Source organism: Coregonus lavaretus (assembly GCF_964263955.1).
Source record: "Coregonus lavaretus genome assembly, chromosome: 12".
In the NCBI taxonomy this organism is placed as follows: Eukaryota; Metazoa; Chordata; class Actinopteri; order Salmoniformes; family Salmonidae; genus Coregonus; species Coregonus lavaretus.
This window is the reverse complement of record NC_139999.1, coordinates 50,987,677-51,005,350: the sequence shown is the minus strand read 5'-3', so window position 1 is coordinate 51,005,350 and position 17,674 is coordinate 50,987,677. Positions and strand designations below refer to the sequence as shown.

Below are 17,674 nucleotides of genomic sequence, written 5' to 3'. Positions count from 1 at the left end.
AATGGTTTGTCGAGATCGGTGTGGAAGAACTTGACTGGCCTGCACAGAGCCCTGACCTCAACCCCATTGAACACCTTTGGGATGAATTGAACGCAGACTGCGAGCCAGGCCTAATCGCCCAACATCAGTGCCCGACCTCACTAATGCTCTTGTGGCTGAACTGAAGCAAGTCCCCGCAGCAATGTTCCAACATCTAGTGAATAGCCTTCCCAGAAGAACATGCTGTTATAGCAGCAAAGGGGGGACCAACTCCATATTAATGCCCATGATTTTGGAATGAGATGTTCGACGAGCAGGTGTCCACATACTTTTGGCCATGGGGTACATACGTACACTGAGTATACCAAACACTCGGAACATCTTCCTTTTATTGAGTTGCATCCCCCCTTTTTCCTTCAGAACAGCCTCAATTCTTCGGGGCATGGACTCTACAAGGTGTCAAAGCGTTCCACAGGGATGATGGCCCATGTTGATTCCAATGCTTCCCACAGTTGTGTAAAGTTGGCTGGATGTCCTTTGGGTGGTGGACCATTCTTGATACACACAGGAAACTGTTGAGCGTGAAAAACCCAGCAGCGTTGCAGTTTTTGACATAAACTGGTGGGCCTGGTACCTACTACCATACCCCGTTCAAAGGCACTTAAATATTTTGTCTTGCCCATTCACCCTCTGAATGGCACACATACACAATCCATGTCTCAGTTGTCTCAAGGCTTAAAAACCCTCTTTAACCTGTCTCCTTCCCTTCATCTACACTGATTTTAAGTGGATTTAACGAGTGACATCAATAAGGGATCATAGCTTTCACCTGGATTCACCTGGTCAGTGTATGTCATGGAAAGAGCTGGTGTTCTTAATGTCTTGTATACTCAGTGTACATACGTGTTTTGACTTGCTTGACGCAATATGAGAGCAACATATGCTGTATGCAAATACATACAGTATGCAAACACACACTTTCTTACCCTCCCGCCACCACACACTCCTCTCCCCTGCAGTACTCCACCCTTAGGCTGCCCTAGGCCCCATGAGTTACTCTGACATGTTCTCCCCTGAGCTCGCGCTCTCTCTCTCTATCGCACTCTCTCTCTCTCTCTCTGACAGACAGACAGCTTAGCATAGCTGCTCTCCCTGCCTCTGTGTGCTCTATTTATGTTTGTTTTCCATCTCTAAAGGTTCCACATAACCGCAAAACTCTTAATGATTGGCTTAGCTGGGGCCTGCACACAGGCCTTGGGACCATTACAACTTGCAGGAGTTGTGTTGCTGAATGTTGTCTGAATGTATAGGACACTGTAGTACTGGAGAAGGCCATGTAGTTCATATACTGTACATATAATTCATTATATGGTTCAGTAGTTGTGGTATTAGAAAGGAATAGTAGATGTGCCATTGTGTGAGTGTGTTTTACTGGTGTTGTAAAGGTGTCCCGGGATAATTCCATAGAAATAAGTAGAGCATAGAATATGAATAATAGAAGATATTGTGATCTTGGTATTCTTCAGGTAGGAGGAAAGACTCTCCCTAAATGGCCTGCTCAAGGTCTTTTAGTGAAAAAATGAGAGAAGGTGATACTCGTGACTAGCGACTTGCAAGCGCCGAGACCCAGCGTGATGACTTAATCATGTTTTATGAAATTGTTTTGATGGATGGCCGTATATTTGCATCTCACAGGAGAAACACACCTTATTCTCGTCTTTCTCCGGAGACGAGGTTCCCACTGAAGTCCTGGGGTCACTGACGCTAGGAGAGGTGTGAAAACTGATAACTTGAATCGTCTAAATTAATGTTACTGTTAATTAAATTGTCATGTTTGGTTTGTAAGTGCTATGGATTTATTGTGACAGGAAACTGTGTTATACTGTTTGTCGGACGGCGGTCAATTCTAAGAGGGAGCGACACAGGGGTATGCTCCTATAATTTAAATTGAGTTGATTCGATTAGAATCTGGGTGTGTTGTTCCTGCCTTTTGTGTTAACTAGCAAAGTGCAAACAAATTTTTATTCAGGTTGGCGGTGCTTTCTGCTTGAATTTGGCTAAAAGGGCAGTGAATTCGCTGATACTTTAAGAACTTGCTTCCAAGCTCCTGTGTGTATCCGACACACATCGTTTTTCTCTTAGAGATTATTCTGAACTGAAGACGCGTGTAACCACGTTGTATTTTACTGTGAGTTATTCTGTAATGTATCATGTATTTCATGTACACTAATTGTTTGTGTTAATTCTTTCATGACTAATAAATCCTATCAGTTCAATTGAGTAAATCCATTTCTTGTTTTACAGATAAATTATTTGATTGACTATTCGTTCATAATTTAGTAGGTCTATTGGTAAATAGTATTTATATACTACACATAGTATATGCTTGCGTTCCACCTTGACATGCATGGTACTTGACTCAATAAATTAATGCTAGAACATTGGTCACCAGGATGAGCTATTTGTAACTAGCTTCTTAATAATTGCATAACGCTGCAATTTAGACATGTTCATTATATTCATACTCAGAGGTGATGTAAGGCTCTATCTTGACTAGACTAGATCCTCCAAAGACGCACAGGGGCCTGCATTTATTCACATACTGTAATAATGGAGTCAGATTGATGAATGCAGTTTATTATTATTAAACATCATTTTCATTCAACTACATAATGGTGACCACTCATCCTCAGTCGATGGGGATTTCCACCAAACTACAGTCTCATACCTCCCACCTTAGTAAAAATACACTATTTCCCAAACTGAATCAAATATTTTATGAGGCAACACCTTTTTTGTATGTATTTTAGGAAACACATTTTCTAATGGCCCTGTTATGTACTTCCTCTTTATTTTTTGCTGTCTCATAATACACTGAGTATACAAAACATTAAGAACACCTGCTCTTTCCATGACATAGACTGACCAGGTGAATCCAGGTGAAAGCTATGATCCCTTATTGATGTCACATGTCATAAAAATGTTGCGTGGTCTAGACTGTTGTCATAGAAGTGTTGCGTTGTCTAGACTGTTGTCATAGAAGTGTTGCGTTGTCTAGACTGTTGACATAGAAGTGTTGCGTTGTCTAGACTGTTGACATAGAAGTGTTGCGTTGTCTAGACTGTTAACATAGAAGTGTGTTCCGGGGTGGGGGTGCAACGAGGGCTGTTGCGGTGACCGTATTACCGCCACCCCGGCGGTAACGAGTCATGAAGGCAGTCAAATTCCACATGACCGTTTAGTCACGGTAATTACGCTTCTCCACGCTCTGATGCTACTGCTGGTCATTAGTAGCCTACCAAACTTGCTAACTGCCTGGCACTCTATTGTCCCTCTAATCATTCTGACATCAATGCAAATGTATTCGAAAATCTAATCAAACACTTCATGAGAGCCCATGAGCTCATGTTGCGCAACATTTCTATAGGCTATGCAGTTGCGGGAGAAAACAGAGTGATGGCAGGTAATAAAAAGAGGAGGATCCCATTAGCTTTCTATAGGCTAGGCCTACTATATTTATTTCTCCACTTTCCTAATATTAAGCACATTGCTTATATTTACAACAGGAGTATAGCCTACCTGGCTGGCATGGAAATAAACCACGGGGAAAAGCGTCCTCCATTCGCTATTTAAGTGCATAGATGACATGTATTTTTTCCTGCTGCCCCTGTTTTGATACAGGTGCATGATAATGGTCCATTCTAAATCAAAACAAATGTCATACATATATTATTTAGTATATGTAAAGACAACATTAAATCAAGAATAGTCTGATGGGTGACAATATTAGCCTATCACTTGTGAATTATATATTATCACTTGTGAATGATGCCCAGCATAAGAAACAATGCCTTTTTTATGTGACTATTTCGAATCATAGTCACACACCTCATGTAGCCTAGCCCATAGGCCTATATGTTTTAATAAGGTTTGTATCCCAACTAAAGTGACCAAATAACTTCTTAAAATTAAGCACATTAATACGCTTTACAAGGGGTGTAGAGCTTTATTGGCATACATACGCAGCGCGTGAGTTTCAAGTTTGGGGAAGATAATTTTCACCATAAAAATGCACCTTTATAATAAAAGCATTACATGCATAATTTGCATTTGCGGTCACTTTTGATAATGGTGTTTTCCGCTAATGGAACATTTGCGCTTATAGCCTACTACCACGTGTGCATTGCTGCACTTATAATGTGAAGAAATAGCCTAATAGTTTATCAACATTTTAAGCTAAACGTTCTGATCTGTTGCGTCAGCCACATTGCATAAAAAATGTTTTTTGATGCTAGTGGTTGTATTCATTTGGGATTTGTACTATGGGGGATAGTAGATTGACATAGGCTAGGGCTTTTGCTGTTCGTTAGTCCTACTCATCTTGTTGGCTGATGAAAAGTAAATGTGGACAGTTCTTCCAATATCTTCAATATGCACCTCGGAATTGGATAAGGACGCGCGCAGTTGCATCCCCAATATGTCTGTCTTCACTTGTAGCCTGTGAGAAAAAACAGATCATGTGATGGAGCGCGCAGCACTCAGCGAGAAGGGCACAACGGCCACTGGCCGCAAAAGGCATAACATTTTTTAGGGTGCATTACGGCCACACAAAGGGGATGCCGCCATGAAATTCAAGGCATTATCATGTGCTTGTCAAATTGTGAATGAGTGACTGATGTAGTGTGTACAGCCTGCACAAAAAACAAAGCAGAGCTCATGCCTTTCAAGCAACTTTTGTCGCATTATGCAGCCTTACAATGTATTAAAAATCAAAACACATAGCCCAACGTTTGTAGAACAACTAAAGTTACATTAATAACTCTAAATTAAGCATATAGGAGTACCTGTTTTTTTTGTTAACCGCTCAACACAGAATAGCCTCATGTGAGCACTCCCTCAAATCTTTTGGAGAAAATATCCTTTCTATTTTATTCAGCTTTGTTCAATTGTATTCTTCATACTATAAAATAATGCCACGGAATTCTAAGAAAATCTTGTCTGCTAAATGAACTAGTGTAGCCCACAGCCATTTGGCATAGCCAGATCAGGACCTAACATAAGGACAACTCAGAGTATGCTATTCTGTTCTTCTGAAATAGACTACATTTTCTTCATATCATGCTTCTTTAGACCTGTCTAAAATAAATAATGGATTTATTGTGAAGGTGTAGGCTACATGGATTTATTAGACTTTTTAAAATGTAGATGTTCCAAAGGTCTGCGTCAGTGGCTTGTAGGCTATGTGTGGAAGCCAGGAGATGCTAAATTTGTTTATGTTCATTAACGGTCAATTACCGTGAGACCGACAGTTATTTGCTTGACAATCACCGGCTGATGAAATTTTGTGACCGCCACAGCCCTAGGTGCAACTCAATATTAGGATGGTGTTCCTAATGTTTGGTATACTCAGTATACATAAGTATGGCAATATCCTTTCTAGTGAATGCGGCATCTCTCTTGCATAACTAAATAATGATGATGATGATGTAGCTGATGATTAGCACCTGTTCGAGAGAATGAGATGAATAATATTCTCTTTCTCATCAATTATTTCTCTCTTTCACGTATTGTCTCTGCTCACGTATTGTCTCTGTATCTCTTTCTTCTCTTACTCCTTTATTATAGTCTCTATCATCTGCTATTATCTCTCATTTTTGTCCTTTAGCCCTTATGCTGCTTTCTCTCATTTCTCTCTCTCTCTCTCTCTCTCTCTGTCTCTCTCTCTCTCTGTCTGTCTCTCTGTCTCTCTCTCTCTTTCTCTCTCTGTCTGTCTCTCTGTCTCTCTCTCTCTTTCTCTCTCTGTCTGTCTCTCTATCTCTCCCTCTCTGTCTCTCTCTCTCTCCCTCTCTGTCTGTCTGTCTCTCTCTCTCTCTCTCTCTCTCTGTATCTCTCTGTCTGTCTGTCTCTCTCTGTCTCTCTCTCTCTCTCTCTGTATCTCTCTCTCTGTGTCTCTCTGTCTCTCTGTGTCTGTGTCTCTCTCCCTCCTCTCTTATTAACACTCACCCTACTCTCTTTCTCACTTCCTTTCTTTCTGTCTCTGTTTCTCTCTGTCCTCTCCACCTTCCTCTCTCTCACTCTTTCTCTCTCCATTCCACTCATTATGCTTCGTCATCCTCCTCTCCTTTTCTCCTCCTCCTCTCTCATTCCGGCTCTGAGCCGGTTGGCTTGTGCGGCTGCTTGTGGGACAGAGATGGTGAGGAGGTGGAGGAGGAGGAGGAGGAAGGTTGGCGGTAAAGCCGAGGCCTCCAGTCATGTGGATGTGTCCACATGTGAGGTGTGGGGGTGAATCAAGCCACTTTCTGTGCTCCTTTGCTTAATATAACCCATCACAACAGCAGAGACTATAATAATAACTACCACATCACACCTTGAGTTTAGTTAGAAATAAGAGCCGAGGGGAAATATTTTGGTTCTCAAACAACACCCATCCACTGGTTCCCGAAATGGGGCTACATGTATTGTAGTGAAATGCCCACCAGCTTTCTCCTTATGCATGTCAGCTGATTCAACCATTCCCCAATGTTTTCCTTTATTTCACTTAAAATGTTTATATATGCTTTAGTCTGTGTGTGTGTGTGTGTGTGTGTGTGTGTGTGTGTGTGTGAGAGTGAGAGTGAGAGTGAGTGAGAGAGAGAGATTCACCCTTTCCCTCTTCCCCTCCGGCCAGACGGTGAGAGTGAGCCAATCAGACAGTGAGCCAGCGGGTCTTCGTCCACCCCGCGGAGTCTTACCATTAGCTACCATGAGCCTACCGGCTCAGACACAAACACCACAGCTACAACTTCTATGTCAACAGTCTAAAAACGCAACACTTTTATGACAACAGTCTAGACAATGCAACACACGTCTATGTCATCAGTCAACAGAATAGTCAGTAGTGTAGTGGTAATAATGGACTTCCTGGGAATTTTACGTCTGCCAATCGAGCACAGTTTAGTGTAATGGTATTCAAATAGTTGTAAGTGTTTATTTTATATTTTATTTTACCTTTATTTAACTAGGCAAGTCAGTTAAGAACAAATTATTATTTACAATGACGGCCTACACAGGCCAAACCCGGATGACGCTGGGCCAATTGTGCGCCGCCCTATGGGACTCCTAATCACGGCCGGTTGTGATACAGCCTGGAATCGAACCAGAGGGTCTGTAGTGATGCCTCAAGCACTGAGATGCAGTGCCTTAGACCACCGGGCCACTCGGGAGCCCAGTGTATGCTATATTACTACAGAAAACCAGAAGACAGAAGAAAGTCTCCCTCACGCACATACGCACACTCACTAGATGTCTTCTCCGGTCCAAAAAGTTGGACCCGGACCCGAATGAACCTGATATATATTTATTTAATGGGGACTCTGACCCGAGAACAATCAGACCCGAACTGGAATGGACCCAAGGACAACCCGACCTAGACCCGACCCATACCCTAACGATTGGACCCGAGTGAAAAAATAGATATGTTTATGAGCCAAGTTGCTCTTCAAAGAACAAAAATAGGACAGCACTCCGGTAAATAAACTTAAATTGAAATGTGTATTGCCAAGTTGCTCTTCTGGTTAAAGGATAGGTCTTTAATCAAATGAAATCAAAGTTTATTGGTTGCATACACAGATTTGCAGATTGCAGCGAAGTGCTTGGGTTTCTATCTCCAACAGTGTAATAATACAATACAAAACAATACCCACATAATACAAATGTAAAAAGAAAGAAATTAAGAAATATCAGAACGAGCAATGTCAGAGTCCAGAATATATATATACAGTACCAGTCAAAAGTTTGGTCACACCTACTCATTCAAGGTTTCTTCTTAATTTTTTTTACTATTTTCTACATTGTAGAATAATAGTGAAGACATCAAAACTATGAAATAACACATATGGAATCATGTAGTAACCAAAAAAGTGTTAAACAAATTTTCGATTCTTCAAAGTAGCCAGCCTTTGCCTTGATGACAGCTTTGCACACTCTTGGCATTCTCTCAACCAGCTTCACCTGGAATGCTTTTCCAACAGTCTTGAAGGAGTTCCCAAATATGCTGAGCACTTGTTGGCTGCTTTTCCTTCACTCTGCGGTCCAACTTATCCCAAACCATCTCAATTGGGTTGAGGTCGAGTGATTGTGGAGGCCAGGTCATAAATATGCTATAGACTATGCAGAGCTGTGGTTGGGTCTATTCAGGTTCACTCAGCTATATCAGCTGTAGTTACATAGACCAAAGACCTGATGGCAATCAAACAGGACCCGACCCGGACCTGGGGACAAATTTACATTTTGGATGCAAACCCGCTCGGGTCCCGGGTCAGGTCTCGGGTATTTGGGTTTGGTCGGACCCGTGAAGTCCTCTAACACACCCACCAACACCCACCCATTGACAATCCCACACAAAACCCACACACATTCACATGCACAACATATGTACACACACGACACACACGCATACCGACACAACACAAACACACATACATACACATCACGCGCGCACACTCATCATTTGCTGCTGCTACTCTGTTCTTTATTTCACTCTTATTATGATCTACCTGATACATAGTCACTTTACCCTGCCTTCTACCTCAAATACCTTGTACCTCTGCACATTGATCTGCTACTGGTACTCCATCTACATAGCTCCATTCTTGTGTTACTATTTTGGGAAGGGCGCATGTGACAAATGCGATTTGATTTAGTTTCAACCTGTGCTGTGTTGCTCTGTGCAGGTGTGCTGAGGATGTGACTGACGGATCCCAGTACTTTGTGCTGTTGATGATCACAGACGGAGTCATCTCAGACATGGTGCAGACCAAGGAGGCTGTGGTCAATGTGAGTGCTCATCACAACTCAGTGATGTGTTTTTTTTGTGTGTGTTTTTTCACCTTTATTTAACCAGGTAAGCCAGTTGAGAACAAGTTCTCATTTACAACTGCGACCTGGCCAAGATAAAGCAAAGCAGTGCGATAAAAACAACAACACAGAGTTACATATACAGAAAATATATATACAGTGTGTGCGAATGTAGTAAGTTATGGAGGTAAGGCAATAAATAGGCCATAGTGCAAAATAGTTACAATTTCGTATGTGTGTTGTTGACATTGGTGGGCCTTAAGTTTGTGTGTGTGTCCCAAAATGTGGCATGGGACGTCATAAATATGTAATTTCCTGTGCGTGCATGTGTGTGTGTGTTTTCTCCGCAGGCTGCCGCTCTGCCCATGTCTATCATCATAGTGGGAGTGGGACCTGCTGAGTTTGATGGTAAGTGTCTGTCCAGCAGGGGTGAGGGGGGTGGTGGGGGGTTGGGGGGGGCTTTTAAAGTGCATGGTGCACTAAAGAACAGCAGGGAAGGTGACCGCACAACTGCAATCTCCTTCCCAGAGGTTTTAGGAACTGGTGAATCCCCTTCCTGCTCTCCCTTTCTTCCAAATGTATCTCCACCTACCTTAGATATACAGCAAGGATACCCAAATGTCCTGGTATGGAGCGGTACAGGCTTTTGCTCCGGCTCTGTTCTACTCTTTTAACACACCTGATTTGATCCTGAAGAGCAGCTTGAGTACGGGTAGAACAGAAACCTGCACACCCAAATAGTGTTGTTTGTTTTAGTTTGCTTATTTGACACCATTCCATTGGTCCTAAAGTGCAAACACCGCCCAAAAGGTGAATCAGGCGAGGTAAAACTAATACTATCAGTTGCTCTCCAGGAAGAGGAATGTGTTGATTCCTTCCCCCATCCCAAAGAATCATTAGCATTAGTCTCATGTGGTGACAGGTCGTGACTCCTGTGTCATGTCTCTCAGTGGAGGGAAACTCAGAGTAAGTGAGTCCTGGGTCGTATTGAGTAGGGCAATGGAAAACGTTTTGCAATTGAACACGAAATGAGCAATAGACGGGTTGGTTGTTTAGCAACAAAACCGACGTGTGCACAACTATGGGGCAAAACAGACGGGGTTGGCTTAGATTGTTGACAACATGTAAACTATATTTAGTCTCCAAATGTTTATTGAAAACATAAATACATTTGCACAATCAGCACTTGTTGTCTCAAATATATCGTTACATTTGTTGGTTAGCTAGCTAGCCAATTTGAGCCATATTAACATTGACATGAAATAAGTCAAAACACCTCAAAACAAGATATGGTATCATTAACAAGATAAAACTAGCTGAAACGAGCCACCTACGATTCCCCACACGGCAGCTTCTTGTCATTGTTGCTAGCTATCTGACCGTTCAGAATCATAACAACGCGGCTTCCGGCCACATCGATGCACGCGCGTAATTTTCATGACGTTTTCAGCCAACCCGTCTATTCTTAATGGACAAGCCCATGTAGTCCCTCCCTGTTTCAGTCAATTTTTTCCCCGTATGGTGCCTGATTAACACACCTGATGGATCAGACTTCCACTGAGGCTTTGTTACCTGGGTCACCTGGCTTAAGCTCAGAAGGTTAATGGCAGAGCTGAATAATAATACAATGTGTGGGTAAACTCTGCACAAAACAATCCATTCACGCAAAGGATGTTTGCATTTTTTTACTTCATGATCATGTTACTTACTCTTAGAAAAGAAGGTGCTACCTAGAACCATAAAGGGTTATTTAATTGTCCCAATAGGAGAACCCTCTGAAAATAACTATTTTTGGTTGGAACCCAAGTGGAACCTTTTCACTAATACAAGGTTCTACGTGAAACTCTTTCACCACTTAAATGTTCCAAGTAGATCCTTTTTCACCTGGAACCAAAAAGGGTTCTCCTATGGGGAAAAACGAGGAACCCATTTTTTCTAAGAGTGTACTTTGAGTCCCATTTATGTTGTGGTACAATATGCAGCAGGAGAGAATTTGGTTTGAGTGAAATCCTTCTCTGCCTACCATACTAATTTCAATCACTGGATAATGATGTAAATGCAGTTGGTGCACCCTATTCCCTATATATTCCCCATATTGGCCAATATAGTAAAGAGCACTATATAGTAAATGGGTCCTATGTAAATCAGCCACAACTAGACAACGGTAAAACCAAGGAACAGAATTGTGGATGCGTCCCAAATTGCACTCTATTCCCTATTTACAAAAAGGTGCTATCTAGAATCTAAAAGGCTTCTTAGGCTATCCCCATAGGAGAACCCTTTGAGAACCCTTTTTGGTTCCAGGTAGAACCCTTTTGGGTTCCATGTAGAACCCTTTCCCCAAGGGTTCTACATGGAACCCAAAATAGTTCTACCTGGAACCAAAAATGGTTTGCCTATAGAGACAGCCAAAGAACCCTTTTGGAACCCTTTTTTTGACCAGAGCCCTATGGTCAAAAGGCCTGTTCAAAAGTAGTACACTAAATAGGGAATAAGGTGCCATTTGAGACAAAGCCTGTGTCTGCATACCAGTGGAGGTTCCTCAGAGGAGAAAGGGGAGGACCATTCTCCTCAGTGAATTTCATAGAAATAGTGAAACATCAAAGTTATAATTTTTAGATAAACTATACTAAATATATTAATGTCACTAAATAATTGATTAAAACACACTGTTGTGCAATGAAGGTCTACAGTAGCCTCAACAGCACTCTGTAGGGCAGGGTTTCCCAAACTCGGTCCTGGGGCCCCCCCTTGGTGCATGTTTTCGCCTTAGCACTACACAGCTGATTCAAATAAAACAATTAAAAGCTTGATGATGAGTTGGTTATTTGAATCAGCTGTGTAGTGCTAGGGCAAAAAACTAAACGTGCACGCAGGGGGGGCCCCAGGACCGGGTTTGGGAAACCCTGCTGTAGGGTAGCACCATGGTGTAGCCAGAGGACAGCTAGTTTCCGTCCTCCTCTGGGTACATTGATTTTAATACAAAACCTAGGAGACTCATGGTTCTCACCCCCTTCCATAGACTTACAGAACACAGGAATTATGACAACTTCCATGTCCTCCAAACTATCAGAGCTCTTGCAGCATGAACTGACATTTTGTCCACCCAATCAAAAAAAGGATCAGAGAATGAATTTAGTACTGAAAGCATAAGCTACAACTAGCTAGCACTGCAGTGCATATAATGTGGTGAGTAGTTGACTCAAAGAGAGAGAAAGACAATAGTTGAACAGTTTTGAACAAATACATTTCTTCAAAAATGAAGGAGAAGCAAGAGAGATAGAGAGAGATAGCTATATTTCGTAGTATTCTTTTCATTTTCACTTTCACTTACTTAGCTAGTGAATGCAGCTAGCTAGTTTATCCTACTCAAACACCCGGCTCAAACAGAGAGGGATGCTATGTTAGCTAGTGGGCTATGGCTACTGGAACTCTTCCAATTCAAGGTAAGCTTTTGATTTGATTAATTTATTGCCACCAGGGCCCGCCGGTGTAACTGCTAAACTGTTTGCTGACTGTACACTGTACTGCATGATTGTAGAGGGTTTACTAATGCGTTAGTTCTATTAGCTATGTTGACTATGACGTTAGCTAGCTAATATGGTGACAATGATGTAGGCTGTGTGTAGTGGTTAGTGGTTATGATATGAAGGTTTGGCTTGGAAAGGTTTTTTCACCTGGTCACAGACAGCTGATGTGTTGAGCGAAGGGAAAAGGTGAGAGGAGGAGAGCGCGTAGATGCGAGAAGGAATTGCGTGATCATGCTGTTTGTATGTGGCTGTTATGAAAATGAACTGTGTTTGTGTGTGATCAGGGGTGTATTCATTCCGTCGATTCTGTTGAAAAACGTTTCTTAAACGGAAGCAAACGGAACGAAGCGTGGATAAACATACCTGAATTGTCCAATAGAAACTCTTGTTTGCAACTGTTGGACTAATGATTACACCCTAGATCAGCTAGATGCAGGCAAGAGTGTGCAAGGCAGTATTGAATGTGTCACTGTCTGACACCTTGATTTAGAAAATATGTATCTCGACCTATACAACTACATTGTAAACTTTAATTCATAGGCTAGGTTGTAGCAACCTCATGATGGGTATAGGGACCATTTTAGTATCATGTAGTAGCCTAAACCAATCAATGTTACATTGAGCTGGGTGAATGGAAAATGAATGATAGTCATCAAATATGCTGTAATAGAAATAAGACCCTGCTCATAAAAAAGAATTGTCCTCTCTCAGCTTAAATGGCATTGACCGCCTCTGCTGTGTACACTCCTCCTGGCATAGTGAGAAAGAGTTGTGCTGGAAAGCTGAGCTCTTCAGCTAACAAGAGAGCAGCTAAACAAAGCAGAGAGACTCCCAAAGTAATTGTGCAAACACTGGAGCACACTTATTATGCATTATGTCTATTCCAAAAGTTAATTGGCAAAGTGATTTGAATTAAAGATAATGCCGGTAGTTGGGGAAGGGAAGCAGAAAAGGGGAAATTATTCATGCCTAACGACAAGGGGGTCTCTTTGGGACCTATTACACACTACACAGGGCTGTGCGAGGGGTCAGGGGTGGCTGCTGTAGGGGGGGGTGCATGCGCGTGCCTGCCTATGTGTGAGTTTCTAGTGTGTGTATTTTTTTAGAGAGAGAGAGAGAGAGAGAGAGAGACTATAGGAGGAGGGGTATTTGACTCATCTGAGCTCTCTTATCCTCCTCTTGCTCAGTCAGAGGGAAACTGGGAGCTCTTTCTCTCCACAGGGAGCCTGTGCAAACAGACCGTCTCTCTCTCACACACACACACTTGAGTGCAACCCTAAAGCACAAAGCACCATCTTCTCTCCTCTGCTATTAACCTCCTTTCCTCTCTTATCTTTCCCTTCTTCAAATATTTCCATCATGCCATGTTCCTCTCTCCAAAATTCCCCACGTGTTCCCATGAAGTCTGCATGTGGGCATCTGTTTGGATGCACCTGTGTGCCTGTGGGTGTTTGTGTGCATATGTGTGTGGAGTGAACGTATGTGCATCATCAGTGTGTACTAAGCACTCCTGTGCCTGTGTGTACACACACTCCCACGTGTGTCATGTGTGTAACATTCACGGCAAACAGAAGGCGGTGTGCGTGTGTATGTGTGCATGTATGTGACATTCAAGGGAGCAGAAGGCTTTGTATAAGTCAAAGTGACTCAGGGGATGCCCCCCACATGCCTGGGTTTACCCAAGACACCAGCCCCACTTCCCTGCCTCCTGCTGTCCCTTCACCCCCTCTCTCTTCCTCTCTCTCTCCCGTCTTTCTCTCCTCCTCTCTGCACTGCTATACCCTACAGCCATCTTTTAGATCCGTAAAGCCATGTATAAAATCCCCAGTCTCCATTCAGTGGTCCTTTCCAAACATGCTGCATGACCACGTCCCAATAGGTATAAGTGGCTTCCTTTCCTTCATGACCACTGATAGGTGAAAGCACTGGATAGGTCTCCAGCCCATTGCCTTCACTTATCCAGTGCTTTTCAGATCACTGGTCCTGGAGGAGAGGGGATGAGGGAGGGTGGGTATTGAGGAGTTTTGGGATGCTGCCCATGGCTGAGGCTCTCAAAGACTTCAGTGTGAACCCCAATGTATAGTCCCACAGGGATGGCCAGGCATCTGCCTCCCAGCTCCTCTCTACTCCAGGATTCCGTTGGTTATATTAAAATCAGTCCTAATAATGTAAGAAGGAAGTTTCAGGAATATGTTTTTAAAATATGTTTGCACTGGGGGTTTTATGTAAAGAATTATGTCTTTGTCCGACTATTATTTTATTAGTTGCACTTTTGGCAAACAAAGTGACATAATGTGTACAGGAGGTTAGTGGCACCTAGGTTAGTGGCACCTTAATTGGGGAGAATGGACTCGTGGTAATGACTGGAGCGGAATCAGCGGAATGGTAACAAATACATCAAACACATGGTTTCCAGGTGTTTGATGCCATTCAATTTGCTCCGTTCCGGCCATTATTATGAGCCGTTCTCCCCTCAGCAGCCTCCACTGATAGGGTGCCATATATACACACATTAATAACACATATAACATTATGTCTAACAATGGATGTATGTGCCATCATCTCTGTCTCTGTGTCTGTCCCTGACTCTGACTCTCTGTCTCTGACACTCTGTCTTTTACGCTCTCTGTCTCTGTCTATGACTCCCTCTCTTTCCCTGCCTCTACCGCATATCGCTACCTCTGCCTCTGTCTGTTTCTGCTCCGTAGCGATGGAGGAACTGGACGGTGACGAGGTCAGAGTGTCCTCTAAGGGGCGCAATGCCGAGCGAGACATAGTCCAGTTTGTGCCTTTCCGGGACTACATAGACCGCCAGGGCAACCAGGTGCTGAGCATGGCACGGCTGGCCAAGGACGTGTTGGCAGAAATCCCTGAGCAGCTGCTCGGTTTCATGAAGACGAGGGACATCGAGCCCCGGTCCGCCTCCTCCACCACCACTACCACCCCGCTAGGACTCCACAACCTGCACATCTGAGAGAGGGGTTTGTGTGGGGGTGAGGTCTGGGGTTCTTGGGTTTAGGGCCATGGTTTGGACCATTTTCAGTTGCAGTGAATACCTGAAGAAACACACACTGAAGCCATTGGGGTGCACATGCACGCACACACACACACACACACACACACCCACATACTACCGTAGCGATGTCCTGCCTGGTGAACACATCGCCCTGCTGTGATGTAACAACTGTACAGCTCAACAGGGGTCAAATGCAGCGTGACCTTTGAAGCAAGAACTGTTGGAACTGCTTCTGCTGTCAACAACCCCTCACTGACCCCTTAGCTTATTTTTTTATGCAGGGGTCAGGGAGTGGTCACGGTTGAACTTTGGAAAGAGCTAGAGTTTGTGGGCTTTTCAATGGACAGAAAGAGCAATCAATGTTCACATGTTTTCCTATGCCTCACTAGCCCCGCATGCAATGAGTGTTTCATTCCCACATCTTTTTGTGGTCCGAAACAGAAACAGAAACAAATTGGCCACTTGGGTTGCAATGGCAGTACTTTACTTTGTCCACTTTCTGGCCAATGTATATTTTCCATGTGTATAATGACACTGTACAAACACTGAAGAAAGTGGGACAGCCGGTTAATATCCAAAACAAGTGAAAGGCACAGGAAGTCTATTCATGTATGGTTTCTTCTCAGGGCATTTCTGAAAGCTTTTGGGTGAGTTTCGCAAAACAAGGGAGACAGAAACAAGATGGCGTCTCTGGACGGTTGAGGTCTCAGCCTCGGCATCTGGAGTCATTGGGTGTTTCTCAAAATGCATTCTACCGTGGTCCGAGCACACAAATTGGAGCACGGGAGGGTCGGAGTATGAGTAAATCAAAGTATGCAAAACGGAGCACGGAGGGCACTACTTGAATGCGTACTCCATTTGTATTTACTTTGAAGCATGCATCGATGCGAGCTTCAATGGAAAGTATGCAAAGGAATATGAAGCAACCACGTAAAAAATTACGCAAAATTTATTGAAATCAATGCCTGCATTATTTGAGCTAAAGCCCATAATAAGCCTATAATAAGTCAATAGGGCAAACTGGCTAGCAACTAGTGCTGTTAGCTAGCCAGATAACCACGAAGAATGGTTAGCTAGCAACCCACGAAGAATCTATATGGCATAATATTAGTTTTAGGTCATTTTTGCATGTTAAACTATCTGTTTAGCTACATTATTATGATTCACATATATATATTCACATATAGCTAGCTGACAGTTATGAAGTAAAATGGTTGCTTTGTGTATATCCTGTTTCGTCTATTGCCATTGTTGTCCTGGCTGGAAGGCGGTTCAGTGAATGGGTAAGTCCATAGTAAGTCAATAGGGCTTATTGGCTAGCTAGCTAGCCATGAAGAATTGGTAGCTACCCACAACAAATGTACATCTACCTTGCATAACATTAGTTTTAGGTCATTTTTGCTTGTTTAACTAGCTGGCTAGCTAGATTATTACGATTCACATATCTAGCTGATAATTACGAAGTAAAACGTTTGCTTTGTGTATATCTTGTTTCGTCCATTGTTGCCATTGTCCTGGCTGTAAGAAGGTTCAGTGAATGGGGAGGTGAAGCGTGAGGAAATACAGTAGGGGGAGTGCTTCTCAAATGTATTGTTTTATGCGTTCTCCACACTCTCGTCCTCAAAAAAACGTACTCAAGAGAACGTGGTCAGAGAATGCACTCGGAGCATGAGAGTGTGGCGCACGGTAGTATGCATATTGAGAAATGCCCATTGTGTTCATATATCTGTACATCATGTCCTTGTTCAAGGACTGGTTCCTCTTGCCCAGGGGGCGATTGTATAGTGAATATATTGTTTTATTCCAGTCCTCACTACAGTGCCTTCAGAAAGTATTCAGACCCCTTGACTTTTTCCACATTTTGTTATGTTACAGCCTTATTCTAAAATTGATTTTTCAGCAATCTACACACAATACCCCATAATGACAAAGCGAAAACAGGTTTTTATAACTTTTTGGAAATGTATTACAAATAAATAAAAAATGCCTTATTTACATATGTTTTCAGACCGTTTGCTATGAGACTCGAAATTGAGCTCAGGTGCATCCTGTTTCCATTGATCATCCTTGAGATGTTTCTACAACTTGATTGGAGTCCACCTGTGGTAAATTCAATTGATTGGACATTATTTGGAAAGGCACACACCTGTCTATATAAGGTCCCACAGTTGACAGTGCATGTCAGAGCAAAAACCAAGCCATGAGTGTCACGACTTCCTCCGAAGCTGCCTCCCCTCCTTGTTCGGGCAGTCTTCGGCGTTCGTCGTCACCGGCCTACTAGCCACTACCACTCCATATCTCATCATTACATTTG

The 17,674-nt window shown here is 42.9% G+C and overlaps 1 protein-coding gene across 1 annotated transcript in view; it reads left to right on the top strand.

Moving 5' to 3' along the window:
• The window catches only part of LOC311138270 (copine-9-like), a gene marked incomplete at both ends in the record, with an annotated part of 142,723 nt that extends 127,405 nt beyond the window's left edge, over window positions 1–15,318 (top strand). The window contains 3 exons of the mRNA XM_084172953.1: window positions 8,691–8,793; window positions 9,165–9,222; window positions 15,053–15,318. Coding sequence (XP_084029079.1) covers window positions 8,691–8,793; window positions 9,165–9,222; window positions 15,053–15,318 — 427 coding nt within the window. The remainder of the gene's footprint in view (window positions 1–8,690; window positions 8,794–9,164; window positions 9,223–15,052) is intronic.
• Between the last annotated feature and the right edge of the window lie 2,356 nt (window positions 15,319–17,674).